The 15,305-nt window shown below is 34.5% G+C and overlaps 2 protein-coding genes across 3 annotated transcripts in view; one reads left to right on the forward strand and one right to left on the reverse strand.

Annotated features, from left to right (window-relative positions):
• LOC108971114 (multivesicular body subunit 12A) overlaps window positions 1-7,056 on the reverse strand; it is a 17,693-nt gene extending 10,637 nt beyond the window's left edge. The window contains exon 1 of one of the 2 annotated variants that reach the window (XM_018936957.1): window positions 6,482-7,056. The gene's annotated coding sequence lies outside the window, so the exon portion shown is untranslated. Of the gene's footprint in view, window positions 1-2,612; window positions 2,719-6,481 lie in introns of those variants that run through there. The other variant, XM_018936958.1, reaches the window with a different exon arrangement.
• A 134-nt stretch (window positions 7,057-7,190) lies between these two features.
• LOC108971113 (high mobility group protein 20A) lies at window positions 7,191-11,827 on the forward strand. The gene is made up of 3 exons (XM_018936956.1): window positions 7,191-8,667; window positions 8,877-9,036; window positions 10,005-11,827. The coding sequence occupies exons 1-3, from the start codon at window positions 8,118-8,120 to the stop codon at window positions 10,879-10,881; spliced, it is 1,587 nt and encodes a 528-aa protein (XP_018792501.1). The 5' UTR covers window positions 7,191-8,117; the 3' UTR covers window positions 10,882-11,827.
• The last annotated feature ends 3,478 nt before the right edge of the window (window positions 11,828-15,305 follow it).

Consider the following 15,305-nt stretch of genomic DNA (forward strand, 5'->3'; position numbering starts at 1 on the left):
TAAAAAAAAAAAATAATAATAATAAAAAAAATAAATAAAAATAATACCGATCAAAAACTTTTAGCGTACACTGTGTGTACAATACAAATACAATCGAATGAGTCATTATTAGTACGGAAGACTCCACTTGTTATGCAATAATTTGAAACAGCCTAATTAGATCTGAAGAACAAAGTGAATCATATGAGCAATCTTTGCCGTAGAAGGAATACTGCAGATTTCTAATAGGTTATACAGTTACGAATTAAGTGCAAGCACAATTTGAGCTGCCATAAATCGTTTTAAAGAAACGAACCGAATATGGTATATAAAGAGATAGGTCGCAGTGCGGGGGCTGAAGATAATAACGGCTGATACTCTCACCTGATATTATACTATATAATATAATACATTGATTGTTTTCAGAAATAAGTCGATCAGGAAAGAAAGTAAGACTACAAGACCCAATTTCTGGTAAGAAGGTACAGGATATTAATAACGAAGTCCAGTAAGATCGATATTGCTACATAGTTTCTTCTTGTTGAGGAATGTTCCTTTAGCCAACTAGCCGCTTTATTAAAAGCTGCCTTCGTCCGAATCTCTTCGAAGTCAACATAACAATATAGTTCACAAACTATATTGTTTTTGCTCCATCAGAAAATATAGTCCCACTATAATGCTGTAAAGGTTGAGGAACTGATAAGGATTGTGACTGAATCAGCAGCCTCGGCATCGCCTATGAGACCAAAGCCTTTTTTCTCAGCGCTCACTTAAAAGAGAAACTGAGACGTGAGGAAAAGGTATTAAGAGAGAGATACTGGATAGTAGTGACGAAATGAGCAAATCAAAGCAACTAATAGACGGCTACAACGCCAAAAGATTAAGTAATATTATTTTATATAGCAAAAATTACTAAGGAATTCTAACCGGATTTCTTGTACCATGTTACGACCGAAAACGTATTTCAGAAAAAAAAGTATGTTCAATTAACAAAATGACGCAACGAAAAAACCCTGAGTCATTATAATAATTATTCTATTATACACCTCTCTATATCTCTATTGGCCTTATCTATTTGAATAAAAATAAGAAAAAACGTTAACTTCGGTTGCACCGAAGCTAAATACCCTTCACATGTGCATTTCTGTTAGTATCTATGTGTTCAGTTTGTATGGAAGCTATATGCTATAGTGAGCCGATCTGAACAATTTCTTCTGATATTACATTATTTCTACAAACAATAACTCATACCCAATTTCGTGAGGATATATCGTCAAATGTGAAAGTTTTCCATACAAAAACTTGATTCCGATCATTCAGTTTGTATGGCAGCTATATGCTATAGTAATCCGATCTAAACAATTTCTTCTGATATTACATTGTTGATTTAGAAAATAACCTGTGTGAACTTTTGTGAAAATACATTGTGAAATGTGAAAGTTTTCCATACAAGAACTTGATTCCGATCGTTTAGTTTGTATGGCAGCTATATGATATAGTGGTCCGATATCGGCAATTCCGACAAATGAGCAGCTTCTTGCAGAGAAAATGACGTTTGCAAAATTTCAAAAGGATATCTTAAAAACTGAGGGACTAGTCGTATATATACAGACAGACGAACATGGCTAAATCGACTCAGCTCGACATACTGATCATTTATACGGATATATGTATGTATATACTTTATAGGATCTTCGACCCTTCCTTCTGTGTGCTACAAACGTCGTGACAAACTTAATATACCCTGTTCAGGGTATAAAAATAATTAATTTATAACAACAACAAAGAATCTGCTGACTTAGTTTGCACTTAATGGCAATGTCGGTTTCACACACTGCGACGCGGTATAAAGTCGTATGTCAATGGCAATAGGCCACATATATGAAAATGCATAATACCAAGCATAAAACAGTGATTCATTAAATATAATAAAGTACCGAAAATGCTGATAATGTATAAATAATTGTATAGTTATCAAAACGTTTGTTGACATACGCAGATTCGTAAAAAATAATTTCAAAAAAGCACAAAGTTAAAATGTGGCGGCGCTCGAGTTTGCCTAATTTCAACACAAAATACATATGTATGTACTAAATATATGTATAAATAATCACGTAATTCCCCAGTTGAGGTTTCATCCATATGAGCGACCTGCGCCTACGCGCAGCTGTTCGCTTTTTATTAGCAATACTCATTAACTGGAATTTGCAAATAATTTCATTTTTATTGTTGTATGTGATTTTAACTGTTTTTATTGGCACTCTCGGCGTTTTGCCGCAAATATGTTCGACGAAAATTTCGTACAGAGTACAAGAAGTGTAAGAAAAGACTGCAAAAGAGGAAACGGTAATAGCGTTGAAAATTGTATGACTTTCAAAGTATGTTAGCGCTGAACGAATATGGGTGCTGAGGTAATTTATTAAAGTTTTGCCGCAACAGAAAAGGAAAAAACGCAGCAAATTGAAGATGTGAAACTAAAAGCAAATACAGACTCGAAAAAAGAAAACAAAAATGAAAACATGCAAATGAGTATACGAGAAAGTAGGTGATATGGGTCGAACGGTGCGAAGAAAGCAAAGTAAATGAAATCTATAAAACAAATATAGTAAAATTTTACACATAGTGCGACTTACGTAAGGTTTCAAGACCGGAATATATATTCCTGTAGGACCCAAAGTGCTAATCTAGTGGCTGATGCTCAGAGCATACTGAAATTGTGACGGAACAATTCTCCAGCCTGTGAAAGTGTAACATCCGGAGATGGCGAACCCGATTCCCTAATCGATGATGACGGAATATATGTTCCGTTGCCCCGACTATGATGAGGTTCGAATAGCAATTACCCGTCTGAAAAGCAACCAGTCGAGTTATTTAAATACAGCGGGGCGTATGAAAGCATGCCCGAAAATTGGAAGCTAAATGTGCTCTGGCCAATCCACAAAATAGGACAACTCCTAATCTGCGGCAATTACCATGGGATAAGCCTCCCATATAGCGCATATAAGATCTTATTGAGCGTAGTGTGTGAAAGATTGAAGCTCACCGCGTGATACCAAAACCCCGCAAAGCTAATACCGCTGTGTAAGGTGACGTTGAATAAAATAGTGCGACCTTTTCGATTGGCACTAATGCTATCAGAGGATTATATGCCTACACAATTATAAAATTGTTTGCACTATACCAATGACTCTTCTGGGTGTTTATCAGAAGGTCACTCATTCAAACAAAATCGAACATCTATCTGAAAATGTAAATCTAGAATTACGCTTAGTTGTAACAGAAAGTCCACTTCACAGTGAACAAAGGGACTTGTAATCTGGGTCATGTGATTGATCATCTACGATTATATTTGCCGTATGTAGAATGTAATAAGATTTAAGTTCAGCGAGCCACGAAGCGTACATACTGTTATTTTTTACATGTAACGCTGAACACAAAACGTTATTTTTAGGTGGTAAAAACCCATTCTTGCCGTTGTAAAGAAATAAAAGTTTATCGCACTTAAGAAATTGAAATTGCAAATTTTACGGAGAAGAAGCAGTCGGACAAAAACTGCGCTTTGTTGTCTGCGTCCCAGCTACGAACAAGAAAATCGCTAAGCCGATATGAAAACTCAAAATCAAGTTATGGCGAAGCATTGAAACAGCGACGACCAACAAAGAATGGACGGCTTGGCATGAGAAGGTGGAGTGATGGCGAGACAAAAACATAAAGAATTAGCAGACGAACAAACGATGTGAAATGCTGGAAAATTAGGGAAAGGGATAATATTGAGAGCCGAGTAAGTACGCATAAACAGCGCGCTTGATAAGGGCAATGTGCTGGAAGTCGCGCGGCTGCAGCTAACAAGTGATTGGTCGACAAACGTTTTCGAGGAGTGCTTAAGCTGCAGACATACAGACATAAAAACTGATTAACAATTGACTGAGTGGCATGGAAAAAAGTTCAAAGTTTACAAAAACAGCACATGAAGTTCAATGAAACAGAAAGAAAAATTGCAAGCACGCCGGAGGACGTGTCAGTCAGGCAGCATAGCCGAATCACACAGCAGCTCATAGTTGGAAATGTGCGGCACACGTTTCTTGCGGCGCGTGAGAGTTTAGTGTTTTTATTTTTACGCTGTTTACTGCGTTCAGCGATAGAGCAAAGCGCAAGTGATGACCGGGCTGAAGACATGATGATAGCGTGGTGGACCATTTGAATGCAGGTCCGAGTGGTTTCGTAGTTTTGATGATGCTTGTGTGGCTATTTTATGAAAAGTTTACATTTTGAGTCAATTGCTGCAATGACCTCCAGTGGACGCGCATAACTACATTTAATAATTGTGCCTGTCTATGTGGTTTTGTTGCCTTGAATTCATATTTTATATACATGCAATAATAAACAGATAAAGGCTTTCAACATATTTTATATGAGTATGATGAAGTATCTGATTACTTAGGAATTTGGTCTGCTACAATATTCAGAACGAAGTCGCGATAGTGTTACTCTAGCAAGTCAGGTTCTTGTTGCTTGGTTGGTAGTTTGTCTCTTAGGAAGTTATTCCTCGGGAGTACATCCATTGGGGACTTCAGAGCCTCGATACTTTCTGAAATTCATAATCGCTACTTCCATTGTGTTCTACTATGTTTAGTAGATAGTTTGTGATCGTCCGGCCGATTGTCTTGCAATTTGTCAATAATGCCGCTGACGCTGTTTTTGCCGCTTTGTACACGTCAGTTCTAACTTAATCGATATTTTGACTTCGGCGGAAATAAATTTATTATATATTTAAAAAAATGGTATTAGAAGAAATAACATAGCATAATTGTAATTTTTGATATTTTTAAATCTTGTGCATAAAAATATTTAGACGATTCACAAAATGTTTTTCTTTATCAATAAATAATAATAAAGCATTAAAAAGGAATTAAAACACATAAATCTTCTATTTTTAAGTCACTAATATCAGTGAAAGCCTTAGTGTCGTTTCTTGTCGGTTGCCGCTCATTATCGGCAAATTCTCGTTCGGTGTCGCTCATTGACAGCTTGAGTCGAGTATTTTTTTACATTGCCTATTACGTGGTCGAAATTATTTTTGAAAAGCTAATTTTTATGCTTATTCACCCTTTTCTCAAATGCTTTTATCATATTATTCATATTTACACATTATAAAAAGTATATATGATAAAATGAATATTTTAGAATATAATTATATTATATATATTGCAGATATTCACTTGAAACCGAGCGCAGCAAACTCTTGTGAAAACTTGCACTCGCCAACAAAAACTCGGCTTGGGCGACAAAAGAGTCAGAGTGTGAACCGGGACTTATACGCTAAGCTGACAACCTGGCATGTGCTTTTTAGTTTTCCTAATCCAATAATATTTTGGGTATGATTAGCAAATACATTTTTTAAAAACGGTATAATAAAATTATTAGAAATTTTAAACTTCTTAATAAAGTTCTAAACATACAAAATCTTACAAAATCCATAAGACTTTAAAGACAACAAACATAATAAAGTGTGAAAACCAGCAAACAAATGTAAGCACTATTATGTTGAAATTAGGTCAATTACAAATTTTCGTAGTACCTTACGAATTTGTTGGTGTAAAGTTTACTTTGGTGTGAATAGAATGCATTAACATACATACATATGCATATGTGTACGTATGTATGTACATACATATACCATTTCTTTTGATGGGCTTTGAAATTGTACTTACATACATATGAATGTATGTACGTACATACAAACAAACTATATACAACTTGTAATAAAGAACAATAGTGATTTACTATACAAAGGAATATTTTTCTTCTTCTTAAATATGCTCATTAAGTATTTGTTTATTTGCCAGAAAAAACATGATTTCGAACTGCATATGTATGTATGTGTAATATATAAATTATTAAATATGTAGATGTAGAACTGATTTCTTTAAAATACTTCAAACTCATTAACGAAAATTTCAATACAATCTTAGCATATAATATATTATCTACTGTGAAACACTCGACGCTTCTTTCCTTTTTTATTTGAAACGTGCCGCATTTAACCATCAATCATGGTTTTGTACGTGATTACTTAATAAAATTCTCATGGCTTCTTTGCATTTCCCACAGCTTTAGTCGGCAATATTAACCCACTTGCTGGGAGATATCTATGTATGCACCTTTGTTTACATACATATATACATAAATATATAAAGAAAAGGTTGGTGCAGCAGCAAACCTCACATTAGAGGAAACATGAAATACCAGTTTAACAATGAAAACAAATGCTCGCCAAAAGATCAGAAGTAATAAAATCCGAATAACAGCTCAATTTTTGCTGTGAAATCTTTTACACTAACATGTTAATTTGAGATGTAATAAAAAAATTTGCAAATGAAATCCCGGCCAAATAGGCAAGAAAATAACGCAGCAAATAAGTTGAATTATTATAATATATAAGTATATATTCATATATATAAAACCCTTCATTTATTAACAAAAAAACACGACTAAAATTTACCTAATTTCCGACAAGTATCGAACACGCAAATAGAAATCTGTGCCGTTTGGTGCACTTTGGTAAAATTAAAGGTAAGTTGAAGTATTGTAGACAAAAGGACTTCACTTTTTGCTTTTCAGCGTTTCTGTAGGTCTTCTTTCCTTTATTTATCTATAATATGCATTTTTTTGCAGTATAATGCCATCTGCCCTTTCCCGATAGCGCTGCTGAGAACTCTTGCGGCTTTCAAGCAGTTACACTAATATATATATATTTTCGATTTTTTATTAAAGACAGTTTTAGCTGCCTTGTTAAATTCTTGTATATTTCGAAATTTTCTTTTTAAATTAGAATTTATTTCCTTTTACTGCACAGCTTCCTTTTCCACATCAATGTCGCGTAACTTTTACATATTTTTTCATTCGTTTCACTTGATTATGCACTACACTTCACTTTTATTTTTAGACACTATGTCTTCCATTAATACTCTTTCGAACGTTTCTTTGTGGCAGCAATAAATTTTAATTCTTTTTATAACTATTAGAGATTTTTCTAATTTTATAGAACTGACCGCCGCAGATTAAATACTTCAAAACAACACAACAAATTCCAATCAACTGAAATTCTTTTTTGATGGAATTGAATACAAAAGTGCTGCCAACCCTTGTCAAGAATGTGGTGCAAAGATATAATTAAGAAATAAATGCATATATATATGCATTTGTCAAAAGGCCGGTATAATCTAAGTAAATATAGTGGTAATTAGAAGAACTTTCCAATCGCTTTTACATTTTATTTGTAGTATATTATAAAAATTGGCTCTTATAATATGAAAAATCAAATTGTTAATAACTTTAACACCAGTTTGCCGTGGAAACGAATAACACTGAACATACCGCTCAGTTTTGAAGCAAAATACTGCACTGAACACAACTGAACAGCTGTGCATAGGAAAAAGCAAGCGAGTTTATCCAAATGAATATCATGTGTTATTTAAATCAATAAAAGGAAGTCCACCGTTTTTGCAATGGAGTAAAGCGAGCTTAAATAATACAAAAATACTAATACTCGACAAATTAACTTGTATGTAAAGCAAAATTTCCGACGGGTACAAAATTTAGATAAAGAACGTTATTTCAAAAGTCTACTATAATATGCTTTACAAAAAAGGACAGTGAAAATTGTATGGTGGTATAAACAGTGGGGTTGCACTGAACACATAAATTCAAAGTGGTATAATAGATGAAATTAAAGAATAGGCAATATATGTATATGTCCAAACGAGCTAAATACACGTAACTTTTGGCTCTCCTTTTTTTTTAAAGAAAATTAAATATTTGAAAGACGTTAATATTAAAAAAATATTTCGTTCGCAAGCAATTAGAACAAGATTTCATTATGTTGCAACCCTGGGTATAGCATGCGACTTTAGTATATATGGCCAACTAAACATACCCAGCACAGCGGCCTTTTCATATGTTGAGCTGAATTCGTGCAAGAAAGTTCGTTAGCAAATAATATATTGCTTTGCCGTGCATATAAATTAAATAGTGCTAGTGAATTTACTAAATAACAGCTAGTTTCAAAACAATCAATAGACTGCTACAAAACTTTTTAGATAGTGGTGTTTGCATTTTCTTACTTGTATTAACAAGTTATGGAAATTGTTGAATCAACAACAGAGGGTAGCAAAAAACAAATGAACGAAACGTTAACAGCGGCGTCAATGGCAGACAGCAGCGGCAATAGTAGTTTGACTGGTAGTGCTGGTAGCAGCGCTGCTAATAGTTCTCTGGCTGTTACTACAACAGCGGAAACTAGAACAAAGGATAACAATACAACAACAAATTTAACAACTTCAACTGAAAGCAGTACTAGCAAGGATATTGATATGGATATAGAAGAGATACCATTAAAGTCCACAGCAACAACAGATTACACCAAAACCGATGAACAATGCCAACAACAGTCGGGAAAGTTGTTATCAACACATAAGGCGGGAATGCTTACACATTTGGATGTTGATATACCCATTATATCATTGTCTGATGGTGAAGATGCTCTGGGCTCACATCAACCAACTACCCTGCAAAAAGCTAGCCGTAAACGTAGTAGTGTTGGCGCTGCTACAGCAGAAGACGACCAGTCATTCCGCTTGAAACGGCGTAAAATTAAAGTGGCCGGAGCGCCAAAAATGCCCTTGACTGGTAAGTATGTGTGCTTGTATTTAAATATGTGTTCGTAAAGATAATGTAAGGGGCAAGCTCCCATGTGAAAAATATTTTTTATCGGCAGTATATGTTGCTCACTTTAACATGGGTGTTAATTATTATACATATATTCCGATTTCTGTTAACATATTCATGCATAACCAACTAGCATGTTGTCTAACAGTTTTTTTTTTTGTTTTTGCTAGGTTATGTACGTTACATGAATGATCGACGCGAGATGCTGCGAAAGGAACTGCCCTCCAAGACAGCGATTGAGCACACCAAAATTATCGGTGAAGAGTGGCAAAAGATGACGGAGGACAAAAAAGCGCCGTATATGAAAGCAGCTGAAATTGATAAGCAACGGTGAGTGGGTTAAGTAACTGTGTTTGCTATATTGGTGCGTTATGTATGAAAGCGAGCAGCAACTTTGGACTAGTTGACTTAAATACGGCCTTTTCATAATTCGAATGCTTTTATAATTTACTGTCCGCATATACACACGTATCATATTTACATATTCATATGAGTACATATAGTTTGTAAATCAATACATATGTACATATATCAATGATTATTCACATACAATGAAACCTTGTGCGCTCAGCTGTTGTTAAGGTGGTGCAAACTTATATTGCTCAGCAGCTTTGTATATCAAATATGCTAAGGGATTTTCGTGCTATATATCGTTTTTAGTAACGTACGAATGCTTCTATTCTCTTAAGCTCTAAAGCACACTTTTGAGTAGGTATTTGTATAAATTCTCTATATATCAAGCGAATTACCTCCATTTAAGTCAACGACATGTGCATATATTTGTTTAAGTATGCCATTTTTTTATACATACATATGTATTTCTGAATTAATGTTTGTAAGTTTGTAAAATTGCTATATACCAGATATGCCTCAAAATTACTGGTTAAGCGAGTTTAACTGTTTTAATTGGAAATTAGGGCAGTTACATTGCGCTGATTAGCTGTGATTTATAAAATTAAGTTGCTAAAAGAATTGTAATTGCTTATATGAGTGTCATTTACAGACATACAATATGCATTATTTATATATCTATATTTAAGTACCATTAAACAGTAATTGTGATTCATAAAAGTCATACCAGGTACCAGGTACCATCATACCCATACACACATAACATTCACTTCAGGCTAATACTTATGCAAATATGTAATGATTTGTGGATGTTTAAAATATTAATAAAAACGTCGTGCTAAAAAATTTTTAACAACTCTTGGTACTGTAGATACACTACAGCAACATAACCTTAATTTGTTTCTGGAAAAATAAATATTTATATTAACCCAATATTTTTTTTACAGTTACCTCGCCGAATTGCACACTTTCCTTAAAGAGCGTCCTGATGTGCTGGCCTGCGAGCTGGCCAAAGACAAGCAAATACGCAAAAGTCCCGGCGAGGCTGGCAAAACGGTCTTAAAGGAGAAATCACAGTCTGTAGGCAATATAAAATCGCCAAATAAGGAAGCTAATGCCAACACAGCCGCCGGTAAAGATAAATCACGCCGCAGTTCGGAAAAGGACAATTCACCGCCAGCACTGCCACCACCAGCGACAACATTGGATAATAAGCCACGACGTAAGCGCACACCGACACCACCCACAGCAGGCGATGCACACAATAGTCAAAGCAAAAACAGTACATCACACACTAACAACAACAACAATCACAATTCCACATCAAGTAGTAATCACAATAACAATTCAACCAGTACCACAACACCAATAAGCACTAATACAGCCAACTCACTAGCAGCCGCAACAGCCGTGCCCGGTGAAATACCAATATTCACCAATGAATTTCTGGAGCATAATAAAGTTTTCGATATGGAATTACGTACGCTACGCAAGTCGAAAGCAGATTTGGAACAGCAAAATGCTGTACTGGAGAAACATGTGGAGAATATGAAATTCGGTGTGGAAAAAATGACTAACGAGAATGACGAATTGGCGGAAAAGAATCGTTTACTCGAATTATATTTGGATAAATTAAAGGCAAAGTTAGCGCATGCGCTCTCTGGTTTGGCCATACCAACACAACCGAACGGTGCCACAATGGATAACATCGAGAAATATATGACTGATCTCTATAAGATGGCTACAACAAATACACACGGACCGGCGAGTCTCAATAAAGCGAAGGATATTATAAGAAAATTAGATTTACAGATTAATTTGTAACTTAGTTTAAGGTCTCAGTAAGCGGTGTTAGTTGTTGATATTTTTCTACTATGTAAGAGTTAGGTTAGGTCATTTAATTATCTTTAGTGTCATGAGTAACTAGCTATAAGACATTATTCTGTAGCCACGCTAATGGATAGAACATTTAATGTATGCATACCAATCTCTTTGAAACAAGTTCAATTTGAATATTTGGAGAAAGGATTTCATCTTCTATTTCCGGTGTTGTAACCTGGACAAATCAAGATAGAAACATATATATTTTTTGTTTCTTCTTTCATTTATCACTTTTTTTGTTTGTTTTAATTTTATAATATTTTACACTAAATATTCTTCTTTTGCAAAGTAAGCTATGCTGAAATAATATTTAAGGCCATATATCCAATAAAAGAAATTAGTTATTAAATATTGTAGCGGAAAACCATAAAAATCTGTCGATAATACATATCTTTAGCTAATTGAAGCTTCAAGTTGTTACTAAAAAAAAAAATGCATACATGGTGTCGCAAAATATCATTATCAGATTTTAGCATAAAATAAAATAATTACCACGCTACATTCATTGTTGCACTACAACAAACACAAATAGTTTTGGAAAATAATTAAAAATTTGCCAATAATACTTTTGCTGCCGAGTGTAATGAAAAATAATTTTAAAATATGTATGTACTGTAATTAAAAAAAAATAATATTTTTTCGTACAACCTCAAGTGCTATGTTCCTTCCAATCAATTACATACTAGTATTTATAGCTTCCTTGTTAGTAACATAATTTTAAAACTCGTATTTTTTAATTATAACATAAACAAACAGTTTGGCTGGGTTGTGACTTCAACTACAACTAATGAATTGTTTTTTATTTACTTTTTTTGCTAAGTTTTAAACGCTTAAATTGTTGCAAAGTGTTACAAGAAAGTTGTAAATATACATATGTACATAAATATCATAACAGTAATTTTTTTCCTTACAGCCAAATCAAGTCAAATTGTTAATAAAAATTTACTTCTCTTATTATGTGTAAGAGCTATCGTAGTTATCGATTTCTTCCGCTCATGATTCATTTATCGATTTAAGTTTTGTCAAAAACGCATAATTTAAAATACATATTATGTAGATTTTGTTGTCATATTTTTTTTGTTTGTTTAAATTCGAACTAGGGTTTCTTGAAAAATATAAAATAACAAGAAAACACTTTAAATTCGGGGCGAAGCTATAATAGCCTCCACAAATAAAAAGTCTCCATACAAGAATTTGATGGTGATCTGATCGGAACAATTTCTTTAGTGATTGTACCGTTGCCTAGGATATTGCCTAGGACATTGCCAAATTTAGTAAATTTTTAGCTTTTCAAATGAAAAAGTTTTCATACAAGAACTTAATTTCGATCGTTCAGTTTTTAAGGCAGCTACATACGTACATACATATATGCTATAGTGGTCTAACTTGAACAATTGGTTTGAAGATCCATACCATATCTTTACCGTTCCCACAACTGTCGTGTCTAAGTAAACGGAACGGACCCAGATATCCGCCCCAAGACTGTCAACTCGGTACCATGCCTAGATGTTATTACAGGAATATTTTCTACCGCTACAACAACAATAACAATAACCCATCCAAGGGGGGATGAACGTTGAAACATAACTAATTACGGATTGAAGTGATTGCTTCCAATAACTGGCCTTGATTCTTTTTATTTTGGCTGTGTTCTATCTTTTCCATATAAGCCGATATTAGCTCTGTGAGTAAATGGTATCTGCCTAAAAAGTGTTCATCTGCAAATACTAGAAACACGCATTCAATTAAGAGAACGTAAAACCAAGAAAAAAAAAAGCAGTATGCTGACTGAAAAATATGAGGCATTATTGAGCAATCGCAAAAACAAAAGTAATGGAACATTTACTCCAGGCTATACGTGAAATTCAGTGCATAGCAAGTTAGCCAGTTTGTCACCCTAACGTTGCACAGCGTCCGTCTAGTCATCGCACGTGCGACATCATTATTAACTTCAGGCATCACAACGCAACTTCCACCCCTGGCAAAGCATTTTTAAGCGTATGGGTGCAGAGATTGAACACTGATGATGAGTGCTAGCAATGCAAACTACACAAAGTGTTGTTCTTTTGCATTTACCTACATACATACATGTATGTATGTCCTACATCCCTCATTTTAATTTCACTTTCTTTTGGCGCCTCCCCTACATCATTAATTTCTTGGTTAGCAAATCTGCGATTATGTCAGAGGTGTTGCTGCTACTAATCTGTGACATTCTGACGCGCCACTGGGTGAGTCAAGCGCAAACTATGCTTCTCTAACCTCTACCGTAATACGAAAATGCATTTGTTGTATGTCCTAACTATACTCTCAGTACGTTTAGTTGTCCAACTTTTTCCACGATCAATTTACTGCACTATGCGGCGCCGTTTTGTGAGGGTGACATTACTGCATTAATGCAATTATTTTATTTTATAGCAGCTAATAATTATAATTGGAGCATAAATATTTTTGTGTGGTTGGTATTACAGCTAATATAGTTTTTCGGTTAAATATTTTGTGTTCGTAAAGCTGAATTAACTCAAAATATTTGTTATGTGTACATTTATATGTATTTATTTTAAATTATGTGCTATTGCATCATGTATGTACGCCGGATGATGACTTTACAACGCCTGCATACTTGCATTGAAAGATATTTAAATCCGGGCAAAAGTTTTTAACGATATTACTATTGACTTACAATTATAATTATACATATGTATGTATATGTGTTGGTCAAAGCACTGTCTAATATTCCACAAAAAGTGTTTCTTTTTCAAAAAAATTCGCATATCACCGTTTAAACTTCTCAATAAATTGCGGATGTACTTAATATTTCGATAAATCGATAACAGCTTTAACAAGCCATTCTGGCTTTCCTTTTTCTAGTTTTGATTAATTTCTTTGTACGTTATATGTAGTTGTATAAATAAATATGTAAATGAATGCATAAGTTAATATATGTATGTACATACATATAAATTAAATATTAATTTACTTCTGCTTATTTTTCCTTTTCAACGTTCTAAAGCTTTCTTACAAAAGCTGCTTCTACTATAAATTAATGTAATCCACTAACTTAAATTCAAACACTTCACATCCGGCGCCGTCCCAACATAACTTTACGCACAAGTGTGTTGTAAGTCCCGGCTAAGCATTTCACCATACTATCAAAAGCTCCAATGTGGTGAATAAAAGCATTGCGTGTACATTATAATATACACACAAGCGGGCGCTTTAAATATTTAACTGTTTCCACCCACGTATGTTAAAAACTACAGTCTTTTAGCATCCAACTTGCTTTATGCTACTCTTCGCGCGCAAATTCACCGGTTACCGGTCGTATCAACGCTCCCACTTCACCAGCCACCCAACAGCCAATTAACATTCATACAATCCACCACCACCGTCTGCTGAGCACGTGTGTCTGTATGCTTGTGTGCTCATTTGGTTTGTATTTCGTGGTAACTTCAGCAACGCAACGGTTACCATTTACTTTGCCAATGCTGAGAGTTTCAGTGACGAGTTGATGTTGGAGAGTAACGTGTGTGAAAATAAAATTAGTGCGTCGGATGTGTGAAACGGTCTATACACGCGTGTGTTGTTCACTACAAAAGTGTTTCTTTTAGTATTTTGCGGATTCTATAAGTGTACGGAAGTTGAAAATTGATTGTGCGAGCGCGGATGCGGATATGTGTGGAAAGTTCTAGCTGGGGATATGAAGTGAAGCTGCTGTGAAAATATCGTTGCGTTGCGTGTACTAATCGTTGTTACATACGTGCGGTCGGTTGTCGTTTCATTCGCGTTTCCTCGCAGTGGCTTTCTTGTTGAATTAAATTTGCATAATTTAAAGAAATTTGTGTCCAAGAAATTGTAATTTGTTGCTCCGCATCGTATTGAGCTTATTGGTAAGCTTTAGTTATAGTAAAATGCAAGCAAATTGTGTGTATGTATATATGTAAAGTAGAAAAGAAAAATTATACTTAAAATAGTTGAAAAGTACCGAGTTGATATAATGGCAGCGCAGCGGCAGCTCATTATGCCTTCTGCAAATTTAAGAAAGAGTGAGGAAGTGACGAATCAAAATTTGCAGCATCTAGTGTAGTTTATCGCGCAATAATAGCAAATGTGCACAAAATATTGCAAAGTGTATATATTTCTTAGGAATATTATATTTCATAGTTATACATGTAAATGTGTGTATATATTTATTTGTGTTAAAATTCACCAGCTAATAACAACAATATCAATGGATTTCGGTAAAATGCGTACAGCCTTGCAATGACAGTGCTAGCTAATACAATAACAGCAACAAATGCGCGAGTGCTTTGTCTACATATGTATGTGCGTGTGTAAATACTAGACCGACGAATTGGCACTATGCA

Source organism: Bactrocera latifrons, unplaced genomic scaffold (assembly GCF_001853355.1).
Source record: "Bactrocera latifrons isolate USDA-ARS-PBARC rearing strain unplaced genomic scaffold, ASM185335v1 scaffold_324, whole genome shotgun sequence".
Classification (NCBI taxonomy): domain Eukaryota; kingdom Metazoa; phylum Arthropoda; class Insecta; order Diptera; family Tephritidae; genus Bactrocera; species Bactrocera latifrons.